General features: G+C 49.9%; 1 protein-coding gene across 2 annotated transcripts in view; it reads left to right on the top strand.

The window, feature by feature from the left end:
- CFAP100 (cilia and flagella associated protein 100) overlaps window positions 1–14,479 on the top strand; it is a 33,600-nt gene that overhangs the window by 5,948 nt on the left and 13,173 nt on the right. For both annotated transcript variants that reach the window (XM_060180252.1, XM_060180253.1), the window contains exons 3-5: window positions 5,037–5,117; window positions 11,666–11,766; window positions 13,402–13,594. In XM_060180252.1, coding sequence (XP_060036235.1) covers window positions 5,037–5,117; window positions 11,666–11,766; window positions 13,402–13,594 — 375 coding nt within the window. The remainder of the gene's footprint in view (window positions 1–5,036; window positions 5,118–11,665; window positions 11,767–13,401; window positions 13,595–14,479) is intronic.

The raw sequence follows: 14,479 nt of genomic DNA on the forward strand, positions 1-14,479 counted from the left end.
TCCCTCTCCTCCAACCTCCTCTGACACTCTGCAGACACATAAAGCCTGAAGGAGAGGTGGCAGGACAGGCTGTAGGAAAGGCCTCTGTGAAGCTTGGGGGTGTGGCAGAACTTCCATTTAGAATGTTCTAGATGCTGGGAGGAGAGGAGCTTCAGAGACAGGACGTGTGGTGGGTGGTCCTGTGTACACAGAGTGGCAAGGCCGTGGGCCACCACACAGACTGACCCATTGGCTCACCATGGAATCAATACCATAGCACACAGGGGTGCGTCTTTACACGTGTGTGTGTGTGTGTGTGTGTGTACACGTGTGTAAGAGTCTTACACCCACTGCCAAAGTTCTGGTGTCAGTCCTCCCAGTCTCCAAAAGGCCCTGCTTAGGGCTGGAGAGATAGCTTGCTGGGTGGAGTGTGCATCTTACCATGAACATGGTCCAGGTTCATGACCCAGCATCACCAGGGAGGTGCTGTGTCACTAGGGGAGTTTTGGTGCTGTGGTGTCTCTCCCTCCCTCCCTCCCTTTTCCTCTCTCTCTCATCATTCTGGAGCAGAATTGTGCATATGTGGGGGGGCTCTTCTAGAAGAGAGAGAGAGAAGAAAGGGAAAGGAAAAAGGCCTACTGTGCCTCCCACCTGCTGTTCCCTTTCCTCAGGTAAGCGCCATCACTTTCACCTAGTATAAGAATGAGTTCTGTCGTGTTTGTGCCAGATGGCTTGCTTGAGGTTATTTTTATTCTGAATATGAGTGAAACCATCTGGTACTTGTCTTTCACTTCCTGACTGAGTTCACTAAGCATCTTCCACTCAGATTCCATCCATTTTGTTTTTGTCCCAAAAGGCATAAATTCATCCTTTTTTTTTTTTTTTTTTTGCTTCCAGGGTTATTGTGCTGGGGCTCGGTGCCTGCACCATGAATCCACTGCTCCTGGAGACTATTTTTCCCATTTTGTTGCCCTTGTTGTTGCCCTTGTAGTTGTTATAGTCGTTGTTGTTGTTGCATAGGACAGAGAGAAATGGAGAGAGGAGGGGAAGACAGAGGGGGGAGAGAAAGACAGACACCTGCAGACCTGCTTCACCGCCTGTGAAGCGACTCCCCTGCAGGTGGGGAGCCGGGGGCTCGAACTGGGATCCTTACGCCGGTCCTCTCGCTTTGTGCCATGTGCGCTTAACCCACTGCGCTACCACCCGACTCCCCCGAGGATGCCTCCTTTTCCCTCCTTCACTTCTTTCTCTCTCTTTTTCTTTCTTTCTCTTTCTTTCTTTCTCTCTCTCTCTTTCTTTCTCTCTCTTTCTTTCTTTCTTCTTTTTTTTTTTTTTGTTTTGTTTTTGCCTCCAGGGTTATGGCTGTGGCTCGGTGCCTGCACTATGAGTCCACTGCTCCTGGAGGCCATATTTTTCCTTTTGTTGCACCCGTGTTGTTTATTGTTGTTGTTGTTATTGCTGTTGTTGTTGGATAGGACAGAGAGAAATGGAGAGAGGAGGGGAAGACAGAGAGAAAGACACCTGCAGACCCGCTTCATTGCTTATGAAGCGACTCCCCTGCAGGTGGGGAGCCGGGGGCTCAAACCAAGACCCTTACACCGGTCCTTGTGCTTTGTGCCATGTGCGAGTAACCCGCTGCGCTATCGCCTGGCCCCTCTTTCTCTTTCTCTAAAGAGAGACAGAGAATCATAAACTGTAAAAGAGACCACAGCAGCGGAGCTTCCTTCTATGTAATGGAGGCCAGGCTTGAACCTGGGCTGTGAGTGTGGCAAAGCAGAGCACTACGCAACTGAGCTATTTCTCTGGCCCCAGGTGCTTTTTTAAACAAAACACAAAACCCCAAAGCAGTTCACTTCACAAACACAGAAATGTCCTGTAGGGAAACAGGCATAAGGCCATTGCCAAATCACCAGAAAATATACCTGAAGTATATTTTCTGCAGCGATGATAAGCAGTGCCCTCTAACAGATGAAGGTTCTAGAAAACCGTGTGTGTGTGTGTGTGTGTGTGTGTGTGTGTGTGTGAGTGTGTGTGTGTGAGTGTGTGTGTGTGTGTGAGTGTGTGAGTGTGTGTGTGTGTGAGTGTGTGTGTGTGTGTGAGTGTGTGAGTGTGTGTGTGTGTGAGTGTGTGTGTGAGTGTGTGAGTGTGTGTGTGTGTGAGTGTGTGTGTGTGTGAGTGTGTGTGTGTGTGAGTGTGTGTGTGTGTGAGTGTGTGTGTGTGTGAGTGTGTGTGTGTGTGAGTGTGTGTGTGTGTGAGTGTGTGTGTGTGTGAGTGTGTGTGTGTGTGAGTGTGTGTGTGTGAGTGTGTGTGTGTGACTGTGTGTGTGTGTGAGTGTGTGTGAGTGTGTGTGTGTGTGAGTGTGTGTGTGTGTGTGAGTGTGTGAGTGTGTGTGTGTGAGTGTGTGTGTGAGTGTGTGTGTGTGTGAGTGTGTGTGTGTGAGTGTGTGTGTGTGTGAGTGTGTGAGTGTGTGTGTGTGTGTGTGTGAGTGTGTGTGTGTGTGTGTGTGTGTGTGTGTGTGTGTGTGTGTGAGTGTGTGTGTGTGTGTGAGTGTGTGTGTGTGTGTGTGTGAGTGTGTGTGTGAGTGTGTGTGTGTGAGTGTGTGTGTGTGTGTGTGTGAGTGTGTGTGTGTGTGTGTGTGAGTGTGTGTGTGTGAGTGTGTGTGTGTGTGTGTGAGTGTGTGTGTGTGTGAGTGTGTGTGTGTGTGTGTGTGTGAGTGGTGTGAGTGTGTGTGTGTGTGTGTGTGTGTGTGTGTGTGTGTGAGTGTGTGTGTGTGAGTGTGTGTGTGTGTGTGTGTGTGTGTGTGTGTGTGAGTGTGTGTGTGTGTGAGTGTGAGTGTGTGTGTGTGAGTGTGTGTGTGTGTGTGTGTGTGAGTGTATGTGTGAGTGTGTGTGTGTGAATGGCGATATCTCAACAGGAAAACAGACACAGCGTGTGGCTAATGTTCTCATCTGTAATTACATGACACAAAAGCCAGAAGATAGCTCACCTGCTTTGTCATTTGGGGACCTGGGTTTGAGCCACAGCACCAGGCAAGCTCAAAACTAAAACAAACAAAAACCAGAAAATCAACACATTGAAACTGAGCTGCCACTTGTCACATATCAGATGAGTTAGCAACAGTTCAGCTCAAACTAGCAATGGGGAGAACCAATGCGGAAGTTTGAAAATAACCCCAAGGGAGCCGGGCAGTGGTGCAGCCAGTTAAGTGCACATGGTGTGAAGCACAAAGACTGGTGTAAGGATCCTGGTTCAAGCCCCGGCTCCCCACATGCATGGGGGTCGCTTCACAGGCGGTGAAGCAGGTCTGCAGGTGTCTATCTTTCTCTCCACCTCTCTGTTTCCCCTCCCTCCTCTCTCGATTTCTCTCTGTCCTATCCAACAACAATGACAGCAATAACAACAATAATAATTACAATGACAATAAACAACAAGGGCAACAAAAGGGGAAAAAATAAATTAAAAAGAAAAAAGAAAATAACCCCAAATCAGACTTGTGCATAAGTGTCTATTATAAACTATTAGAAACTGTGGTAAATAATAAGGCAATAGCTCACTTGGTCGAGCACATAAGTTACTATGCATGGCGACCTGGATTCCAATCCTGGCACCACCTGGGAGCACCCTGATGGCACAGGGAGAGTTCCTTGGATGGTGGAGCAATGTTGTGATGTTTCTCTTTTCTTTTGTTTTTTATCACCACTAGGGTTATCTCTGGAGCTCAGTGCCGGTACAATGAATCTACTGTTCCTAGTGGCCGCTTTTCTCTCTCTCTCTCTCTAGTGGCCACTTTTTTTCTCTCTCTCTAGTGGCCACTTCTCTCTCTCTCTCTAGTGGCTACTTTTCTTTATCTCTCTCTCTCTCTCTCTCTCTCTCACACACACACACACACACACTAATAATGAGAAAATTGGCACACACACACACACACACACACTAATAATGAGAAAATTGGCCCAGGGAGATCACTCTGGCCCTTAAGTTTATTCCCCCTTGAGCATTAAAAAAAAACCTGTTGGGCAGGAGTAGATAGCATAATGGTTATGCAAACAGACTGTCATGCCTGAAGTCCCAGGTTCAATCCCCTGCACCACCGTAAACCTGAGCTGATCAGTGCTCTGGTAAAAACAATAACAACAATAACAACAAAAAACAACCTGTCATACCAGTGTTCAGATTAACCTATCAAACCTGCATTGTGAGAAATCTTTGCTATGTGAGTGCATTGCTTTTCCATTAAGAAAAAAAAGTGTTTGAAATTTTAAAATATCTATTCACAGAGCCAGGAAAGTGGCTCAGCAGGGCAGAGAACATGTGGGTTTGTGGGCTCCAGCCCTGGCAACACATATGAACACCAAAAACAGAGAAAAGCGGAGCTTCACAGACGCTGGAGCAGTGCTTGGTGTCTGTCTCTCCCTCTTTGTATCTCTAGCTCTCTTTCTTTGTCCCTCTCTCCTCAAAATACAAAATAAAAAAAATGGGCTAGGGAAGTGGTTCAGTGGTAAAGCTCATAAAGCCCTAGCACATTAAAAAAAAAAAGTTGGAAGTCGGGCAGTAGCACAGCGGGTTAAGGGCACGTGATGTGAAGCGCAAGGACTGACGTAAGGATCCCAGTTCGAGCCCCCGGCTCCCCACCTGCAGGGGAGTCGCTTCACAGGTGGTGAAGCAGGTCTGCAGGTGTCTGTCTTTCTCTCCCCCTCTCTGTCTTCCCCTCCTCTCTCCATTTCTCTCTGTCCTAGCCAACAACGACGACATCAATAACAACAACAATAATAACTACAACAATAAAACAGTAAGGGCAACAAAAGGGAAAATACATCGATTTTTTTTTTAAAAAGTTAGTGGTGGGGAGGTGGCCCAACTGCGGCAGAGCCATGAGTCTGCGTGGTGAGGTCTCGAGGTCAATCCCCAGTTGGCATGTGCGGGAGTGGTAATCTGGCTCTCTGTCCTTCACTGAAGAAGTCCGTCTGCCCTCCTTGGCCTCCAGCTGTGTGTCTTCACAGCTGTCCCAGCAGAGCTGGCAGTGATCGGCTGTGGCCCTCAACTTCTTGTCTCCACAGAGAACAGCCTGGACTCCTGCAACAACAGCTCTTCTTCAGTTGTGGATGACAAGAAGGAGAAGCGAGGGAAAAAAGACAAAGGTGAGTCACTAGCTCAGGGCTGCAGGTGTCTCTCTGTCTCTCTCCCTCTCTGCCTCCCCCTACCCTCTAGACGTCTGGCTGTCTCTATCCATAAAGATAATTTTTTAAATTTTTTAATTTTATTTATAAAAAGGAAACACTGACAAAACCATAGGATAAGAGGGGTACAACTCCACACAATTCCCACCACCAGACCTCCGTATCCCACCCCCTCCCCTGACAGCTTTCCTATTCTTTATCCCTCTGGGAGTATGGACCCAGGGTCATTGTGGGATGCAGAAGGTGGAAGGTCTGGCTTCTGTAATTGCTTCCCTGCTGAACATGGGCGTTGACAGGTGGATCCATACTCCCAGCCTGCCTCTCTCTTTCCCTAGTGGGGAAGGGCTCTGGGGAGTCGGGGCTCGAGGACACATTGGTGGGGTTGTCTGTCCAGGGAAATCTGGTTGGCATCATGCTAGCATCTGGAACCTGGTGGCTGAAAGAGGGTTAACATATAAAGCCAAACAAATTTTTGACTAAAAATAAAGATAACTTTTAAAAAAATTAAAAAAAAGAAAAAAGAAATGGCCATTCTCACTTCCCTTGTGTGCAGAGTGGCTTCCAGTGATTGTTATTTATTCATTTACTTATTTCTGTCACTACTTCCTGTGGACATTTTTTTGGGTGGGAGGGTTGGTAGAGGTTGAGAGACAGAGAGGGAGGCCTGCCCTCTGCCTCCCCCCCCCCCCCCCCGGGCAAGAGAAGGACAGAGGGGGAAGGCTTGTGGTTCTGGCAGGGGGTATGAACAAGGGGTCCTGGGGCACCTGTGGTGATGGGACAGACAGGAGGCGACCCAGGACTACGCAGGCCTCCGCAAATGGCGCTGATACAGACTGGCTACCTATTTGTTTATTTATCTATTACACCAGGACCCCACACATTCCACTGCTTCCAGTAGACTTTTTCTTTAATTAGTGATTTCACATTTATTTACACAATTAGGAGAGAACAGGGTATAATTCCACACTGTTCCCACCACCAGAAACTGCGTCCTCGTTCCCTCCACTGGGAACTGCAGTAGTTCTCCCAACATCAAAGATAAGAGTGGACTATTATTTCTCTCTCTCTCTCCCTCTCTCTCTCTCTCTCTCTCTCTCTATATATATATATATATATATATATATATATATATATACCCATTTTTCCCTATGGTTCTGCCTTCTCTTCCTTTCTTTTTTTAAATTTTTATTTATTTATTCCCTCTTGTTGTCCTTGTTTTATTGTTGTAGTCGTTGTTGGATAGGACAGGGAGAAATGGAGAGAGGAGGGGAAGACAGAGGGGGAGAGAAAGAGAGACACCTGCAGACCTGCTTCACTGCCTGTGAAGCGACTCCCCTGCAGGTGGGGAGACGGGGGCTCAAACGGGGATCCTTACGCCAGTCCTTGCGCTTCTTGGCACCTGTGCTTAACCCGTTGTGCTACCGCCCGACTCCCCTTCTCTTCCTTTCTAAGTCACTTCCAAATGTCCTTCCTTTTTACCTCTTCACTCTCCGGGTCCTGATGGAATTGGAGTTCAGAGCCCTCTGGTCATCTTCCCCTAACATTTCTCCCCCTCTGGAGGTATGGACCAAGATTCTTTTTTTTTTTTTAATAATTTATTTCTTTGTTGGGAAATTAATGCTTTACATTCAACAGTAAATACAATAATTTGTACATGCATAACATTCCCCAGACCAAGATTCTTTATGGGGTGAAGAAGGTGGAAGGTCTGGCTTCTGTAATTGCTTCTTTACTAGGCATGGACATTGTCAGGTCAATCCATCCACCCCACCCCATCCCCCAGTTTGTTTCTGTCTTTCCCTAGTCAGGTAGGGCTCTGGGGAGGTGAGACTTCAAGACACATAGTAAGTAGTAGCATCTGCAACTTTGTATCTGAAAGGCAGTAAGATATAAAGCAGGACAAAAGGTTTAATAAACAAGAAACAAAAAGTAGGAACAGAGCAGAACAGAGTAAAGGTCTTAAGGTGGAAAGAAGCTAGGGAGTCTATTTTAGGTATGTTCCAAGGGGTACATGACTTCAGTAAATTTTGCCTGAGCCTGATAGGCTGACATGCAGGTGGACTAAAAGTACTGTCTGGGAAGATCTTGTCAGAGTTGCGAATACAGCTAGAAAGTTGTATTAGAGCAGAGAACAGCTCTCAGACTTGAAGTTTTTCCTCTTATGATTTCAAATACACAGAGAGGGAGAGACCAAGAAGAGACACCACAGTGCTGCCCCGCCATGTTTGGAACTTTCCCTGGTGGTATGCATGGTGTGTATCCCCATGGGCTCAAACCCAGGTCCCAGCATGATAAAGTGTGCACTCTGCCAAAGGGGCTGTCTCCCAGCATTTCAACCTTAAGTAGATACTTAAGTATTGACAGATTGGGGAAGCTTTGTAGCCTCCACCCATCAATCCTCAAGAACTGGGGGAAATGCCCAGTAGTACATAGGTGTTTCTATGCTCCAGGTCCTGGGTTCAAGCCCTGGTACCACGTGAGAGTACCACAGATGGTGGAGTGGTGCTGAGATGTTTAACTTCAATCAGTCTGTCTCTGTTTCCTCCCTGAGAGAAAGAAGGAAGGGAAGGAGGGAAGGAAGGAGGGAGGGAAGGAAGGAGGGAGGGAGGAAGGAAGAAGAAAGACTTGCAGCACTGTTTCACCATTCAGGAAGCGTCCCTCCTGCAGGTGGAGACTGGGGGCTTGAACCTGGGTCCTTGTATATAGTAACATGTACTGGGTGGTGCTACCACCTGCCCCCCCCCCCACTCCCTACTAATAAATAATGGTCCTTATTGAGTTGCCTGCAAGCACTGTTTCTGGAAGCTGGTCTCCATAGCTACATGGGCTTGAGTGAGCCTGTTAGCACCATGTGCCTCAGTTTCCTCCTCAGACAGAAGAGGTACACAGTGTGACCCGATGGCTCAGAGCTGCCAGCTGTCATAAGTCATTTTCTCCATCGAGACTGGGGTATGGATAGGGGTCCAGTTTGGGGCGTGAAGACTCGTGCTCCCCACCCCCCAGCCATCTCAGCCCTCACTATTGGGATTAGGGCAGACACACCTCTGCCCCGGGGCGCTGGCCAGAGACAGGAAGTGAGGAGGAGTGAGGAAGCGCTTGCTGCAACAACAGTCTCACCCCAGGGTCACCTTCTCCTGCCCTCTGTTCCAGAGCTGGGGTCCTGCATCAGCCATCACTTAGAAATGGCCATTCTCGGGCTGTGGTGGCACACCTGGTTGAACATGTCTCAATGTGCAGGGACCCGGGTTCGAGCCCCCAGTCCCCACCTGCAGGGGGAAAGCTTTGCGAGTGGTGAAGCAGGGCTGCAGGTGTCTCTCTGTCTCTCTCCCTCTCTATCTCCCCCTACCCTCTAGATTTCTGGCTGTCTCTATCCAATAAATAAATAAAGATAATTTAAAAAATAAAAATAAAAAAGAAATGGCTGTTCTCACTTCCCTTGTGTGCAGAGTGGCTTCCAGTGAGTGTTATTTATTCATTTACTCATTTCTGCCACTAGGGTTCCACACCTGCCTGACTCTGATTCCATTGCTCCCTGTGGGCATTTTTTTTTGGGGGGGAGGGGGGCGGTTGGTAGAGGTTGAGAGGAGGAGAGGGAGAGACACCACAGTACTTGTTCTACCTCTTGTGAAGCTTCCCTTTTGCATGTCACTCCCTTGTGGTGCCTCAGGCTTAGTAAAGTGTACACTCTACTGGGTGAACAATCTGCTGGCCTCTTCCTGAGATTTGACATTTTTATCCATGGTTTACGAGATTCTAAGATGACAAGATGACACACTGCACCCACCACCAAATTTCAGTGCTCCTCTTCCCCAGTGCCAGTAATACATCACCGTGCTCACAGAGTGTTAAGAGAGGCTATTTACTTTTTTCTTTCTTTCTTTCCAAATCCATGTGTTTAAATTCTCTATTTTCCACATATGAGCAAAAACAGCTGTCTTTCACCTCCTTACTTCACTAAGCATAGTCACCTCCAGCTCTATTCATTTTGTTTTCTATTATTTTGGACAGAGACAGAGAGAAATCGAGAGGAAAGAGAGAGATAGAGACACAGAGAGAGGGAGTCGGGCTGTAGCGCAGCGGGTTAAGCGCAGGTGGCGCAAAGCACAAGGACCGGCATAAGGATCCCGGTTCAAACCCCGGCTCCCCACCTGCAGGGGAGTCCCTTCACAGGCGGTGAAGCAGGTCTGCAGGTGTCTATCTTTCTCTCCCCCTCTCTGTCTTCCCCTCCTCTCTCCATTTCTCTCTGTCCTATCCAACAACGACGACAACAATAATAACTACAACAATAAAACAACAAGGGCAGCAAAAGGGAATAAATAAATAAAATAAATATTTAAAAAAAAAAAAAAAGACAGAGAGAAAGAGACATCTACAGCACTGCTTCCCCTCTTGTGAAGCTTCTCCCCACAGGTGGGGGCTGAGGATTTGAACCCAGGGCCCTTGTCTTCTTCTAGCGTTTGCCTTTCTTCCGTAGCCAGTCAACAGCGTCAGGTTGAGCCTGATGTCAAGTTTCGAGACCTCCTTTGAATCTGGAGAGGTGGCAGTCGTTGACTATGTGGGTCATAGTCTGTCTGGAGCCGCAGGGGCAGTTCGGGTCGTCTCTGGCTCCCCAGCGATGGAACATAGCGGCGCACCGGCCATGGCCTGTTCGATAGCGACTGAGGAGGGCCCAGTCATGACGTGCTAGGTCAAAGCCGGGTTGACGCTCGCAGGGGTCTGTGATGAGGTGTTTGTTCTTTACCTCAGCTGACTGCCAACTCTGTTTCCAAGAGACTGGAACAGATAAGTTCAGTGTAGGCGTAGGGGACCAGATTGGGTGACGAGACGTCAAGCGTTGGACAGGGTGGGCGAAGATATCCGCGTATATTGGCAGGTCCGGTCGAGCGTAGACGTGGGAAATGAACTTAGATGATGCCGCATCCCGACGAATATCTGGCGGGGCGATGTTGCTAAGAACTGGCAGCCATGGAACCGGGGTGGAACGGATGGTTCCAGAAATTATCCTCATGGAGGAATATAATTTGGAATCGACCAAGTGGACATGGGGCTACGGAACCATACTGGGCACAGTATTCTGCAGTGGAATAGCATAATGCCAGAGATGATGATCGTAGTGTGGAAGCGCTCGCGCCCCATGAGGAGCTGGCCAGTCTTGCAATGATGTTATTCCTCGCGCCCACCTTTGCTAGTTTTTATGAGATGTTCGTGAAATGACAGAGTGCGATCGAGAGTAATGCCAAGATAGACTGGCTGGGCTTCATGCCGGATTCTCGTATCGTCAAGCTGCACATTAAGCTCACGCGAGGCCGAGGCATGGTGTAGGTGGAAAACAGATGATACCGTTTTTGCAGTGCTAGGAATTAGTCGCCATTTTTTACAGTAATCAGATATCAGAGACATGTCTTTCGTGAGTGTTTCCTCGAGGATGTCGAACTTGGATGCCTGAGTTGCACAGCAGATGTCATCGGCGTAGATGAACTTCCTTGAAGAAGTTTCTGGGAGGTCATTGATGTAAATATTAAATAGCGTAGGAGCCAGAACAGAGCCCTGGGGGAGGCCACTTGAGACAAGTCTCCATCTGCTAGACTTGTCACCCAGATGTACCCGGAATCTTCTGTTTTGGAGAAGAAACGATATAGTGTTGGCCACCCATGGAGGCAGGCATCTTGAGATCTTGACTAGGAGACCACGGTGCCAGACAGTGTCATAGGCTGCTGTGAGATCAACAAAGACATGTAATGTATGTGCTCAACCAGGTGCACCACCACCCAGTCCCCATTCCATCCGTTTTGTCCTGAAGAACGCAATATCATTCTTTATGATTTGTCGCTTTGCGGCAGCGGGATGCGGAGGAGAGAGAGGGGAGATCCAAAGCCAAGAGGGAACACAAATCTTTATTCCCGCGGGCACCTCAGGGTTGGGTCAGAGCGCAGCGGTTCGGGCCACATGGAGCTAGCCAAAAATGGCCGTTCCCCGCTATGCGCACCACCCTTCCGTCACCGAGGTTAATAAATGGGCTTTTTATAGGGCAACAGCCTGGAGTGACATGTCGGGACAGGATTGGTTGGGAAAGGCACTGCGAGAATATCGTGGGAATCGCAAAGCCCGAAGGCAAAGACTGCATCTGCATAATTCCCCAGCAATAATTCCATCAGGCATAGGTCCCATAACTTCTCTAGAGTTTGTAAGTGAGAAAGGTCAGAAAGTTAGGGATGTCACAGGTACTTGAGGGACAGAGACTGGGTTTATAAAGCCTGTTTCAGACAGCAGGGGCAGCAGCCCAGCTTCATCTAAGTTAAACCAGAGATGACCTTCCAGAGATGGAAGGTGTAGAGATGAACTTGAGGTACAGCTGGGTCCAAGAGGACATTTGACACATGCTGGTGATTTGCTGAAGCTCCCCGTGGCAGGCTAGAGAACACAGGGACCCCCCCCCCCCCCCGCCAGAGGGACAGACCAATGCTTGGAAGAGCCGGCTTATCTCTCCAGCAAGCTTTCTCTCTCCCCAGGACAGAAAGGTCTTTCTGATAACTCAACTAATCCTTTCCACATGTCGGGGGACGTGGATTTCTTCCTGCTTAGAGATATAATGCGGAACAAGTCTCTCTTAGTGAGTATTCAAGACTGAAGTCTGCCCCAACCTCTTTCCTTCATACGATTATCATCATCTCTGAAGAGCACTTGCCTTAAAGTCATGCTTTCACTCTAGAACAGTTAGTAGCTTACCATTTCCAACAAAACCACTCAGTTTCATTGTCATGGTTCCTGGACCTGTGTCAGGGTGGTTTCAGCCACCACTTTGCTTCTGCTGTCCCGTGTGAGACATCCTCCCCTACTGAGACCCTCCGTCTTTTGAAGTCCATTGCAGGCCTCAGGGACCCTTGTGCCTTCCCTTCCCTAAGTGCCCCTCCCCCCCAGCTGCTCTGACTTTGCATGATCCCTTCTCACTGAAATTCCTTTTTAAAAAATTATTGTTATTATCTTTATTTATTCGACAGAGACTGTCAAAAGTCAAGAGGGAAGGGGGAGATAGAGAGGGAGGAAGACAGAGAGACACCTGCAGCCCTGCTTCACCGCTTGTGAAGCCACCCCCCTACAGGTAGGGAGCCGGGGGCTTGAACCAGGATCCTTGCGCTGCTCCTTGCACTTAACCAGCTGTGCTACTACCCGACCCCCTCACTGAAATTCTTGAGGTCTCATAGAGGAAGCCACAAGCACTCATACTCACATGTCCCCCATCTGAGCCTGGGCACCTTGCAGTGTGCCCCAGCACACTCTGCCCCCTCCATGCCCCCTAGGCCTGAAGCCCAGCAGAGCCAGCTTCCCTGCCACCAGGCCTGGGGGGGGGGGGTGCAGGCTCAGACACCCGGGCAAGGTCACCCTGAATAGAGACACAGAGGAAACCACACAGATCCTTCTCACAGCGTTTGAAAGCCTTATTTCCGCCCTTGTCGGGGCTTCCGGGCTGCCCCTGCCTCCTTCAAAGAGCCTCTCCATCCGCCCACTCCACTCCTCCTCCACCTCAGTACAACCCCCACACATACTCCTCTCCACCATCCTAACACTGTCCCCCAAAACCACACTCCCTTCACCCTAGGACAGCACCCCCAGGCAACTGCCCAATTCTTCCACATTGAGCTAGTCTGCCACCTACCAGGATTCTGTGGGGTAACTGCCCCAGTTTGGTTGCTGTGCACATGCGTCCACTAGCGGCCTCCAGCTTCGGTGCTCAGCCCGAGTGGCGACACCCCTCAATCCCCAGAGTCTAGACATCAGGCAGGGAGCGACTCAGACTCCCACTCCCCACCCCAGCCCCCAATTTGAGCTCCCAAAAGTCTGAGGAAGCTTCCTTCAATGCGCCTCCAGTGGTCAGAGCTGGCAGGTCATAGAGCTCTGGTGAAGGTCAAGTTCAGAGAGGCCAGCCTGTTCCTGGTGCTCAGTCATCTGGAGACCCCCAGGGAGGGGGCATCTGCCAACTGCCTTCTCCTCTTCTGGGGTGCTCAGGGCTTCAAGCTAGCTCCAGTCCTGTGGAGAGCTCAGAGCCCCTTAAGAGCAGCCACCCATGCTCACCCCCTTGGACAGCCCCCCCACGCCTGCCCTCTAAGCCCCAAGACCCTGGGACTTGGGGATGCAGAGGGGTAGGGGAATGAGGGACCCCTGGCCTGGCTGAAAGGGCACTTGGGTGGGGAGGGGCTGCCCCCCGCCTGGCCTGTCCCCTCTCCCCATCCCTCCCCCCCCACCCCAGGAGCGGGAGAAGCGGAAGTCTCTGCGGGTCCACGAGAAGATGACCTACTCGGCGCAGATGGCCGCCAAACACAGCAGCCTGCGGCGCGAGCTGCAGCTGGAGGACGAGCAGGAGGAGCTCGAGGCGTGTGTGGAGGCCGAGCAGATGCGCGCCTACCACGACAGCACGGCCTGGAAGCTGGCCCTGACCAAAGGTGCCGCCTGTCTGCCTGTCTGCGTCCCCACCCCCAAGATGACTTCCAGCCACAGTGCAGACCCCAGAGCTGTGAGCCCGGGGGTCACCTGCTTTCAGAGAGCTGGCAGTCACAGCGGCTGGTGACAGTGGCAGCCTCATGGCATGAGGGGGTGGGTGGGGGCTCAGACACCACGCAGAGAAAGAACTAATGTGAGTGTCTGATGTATGACCCAGAAGACGCTACTTATTTACTTACTTACTTATGTGTTTATAAGAGGCGGAGAGAGAGAGAACCCTAGCATCATTCCAACACCTGCGGTCCCAGGGATCTGGGACCTCAGCACCTCCTCAGGCTTTGAGTCCAGCACAATAGCCACTGTGCCTCCTATTCTTGAGCTGCGCCACAGGCCCCCGGAAGTCTCCGGGACAGGCTGACTGCTTCAGCTATCTGAATGATAAAGCTAGAAAGAGAGGTGGAAGTCTGGGAGCCCAGAGGGATTGGTCTTGATCCCCAGTGCCATAGACAAGATTGTGAGGGCTTGTAAGGATGACTCTTGTGATTTGCAAGGGTTTTGTTTTTGTTTGTTTGTTTTTTAATCTGAGACAGCTGGGAGCAAAGAGAGGTGTCCGGGGTCATCTTCCAGTCCCCTGTTGACCCCCTCCGCCTCCTTTGCTTCTGCTTCTTCTCTTTCTCTGCCTCTCATCTCTTTTATCTTATTTTTATCAGAGCACCGCTCAACTCTGGCTTGTGGTGGTGTGGGGGATTGAGGCTTGAAAATAATCTGCATAACCATTATGCCTTCCTTTCTGCTGCCTGAAGCAAGGATCTCTGAGACCTGCAGTCTTTCCTTCCTCGGTGGTAACTTGCTAGTGCCGCCTTCTCTACCTAGCTGAGCAGTTGACT

Source organism: Erinaceus europaeus, chromosome 21 (genome assembly GCF_950295315.1).
Source record: "Erinaceus europaeus chromosome 21, mEriEur2.1, whole genome shotgun sequence".
Classification (NCBI taxonomy): domain Eukaryota; kingdom Metazoa; phylum Chordata; class Mammalia; order Eulipotyphla; family Erinaceidae; genus Erinaceus; species Erinaceus europaeus.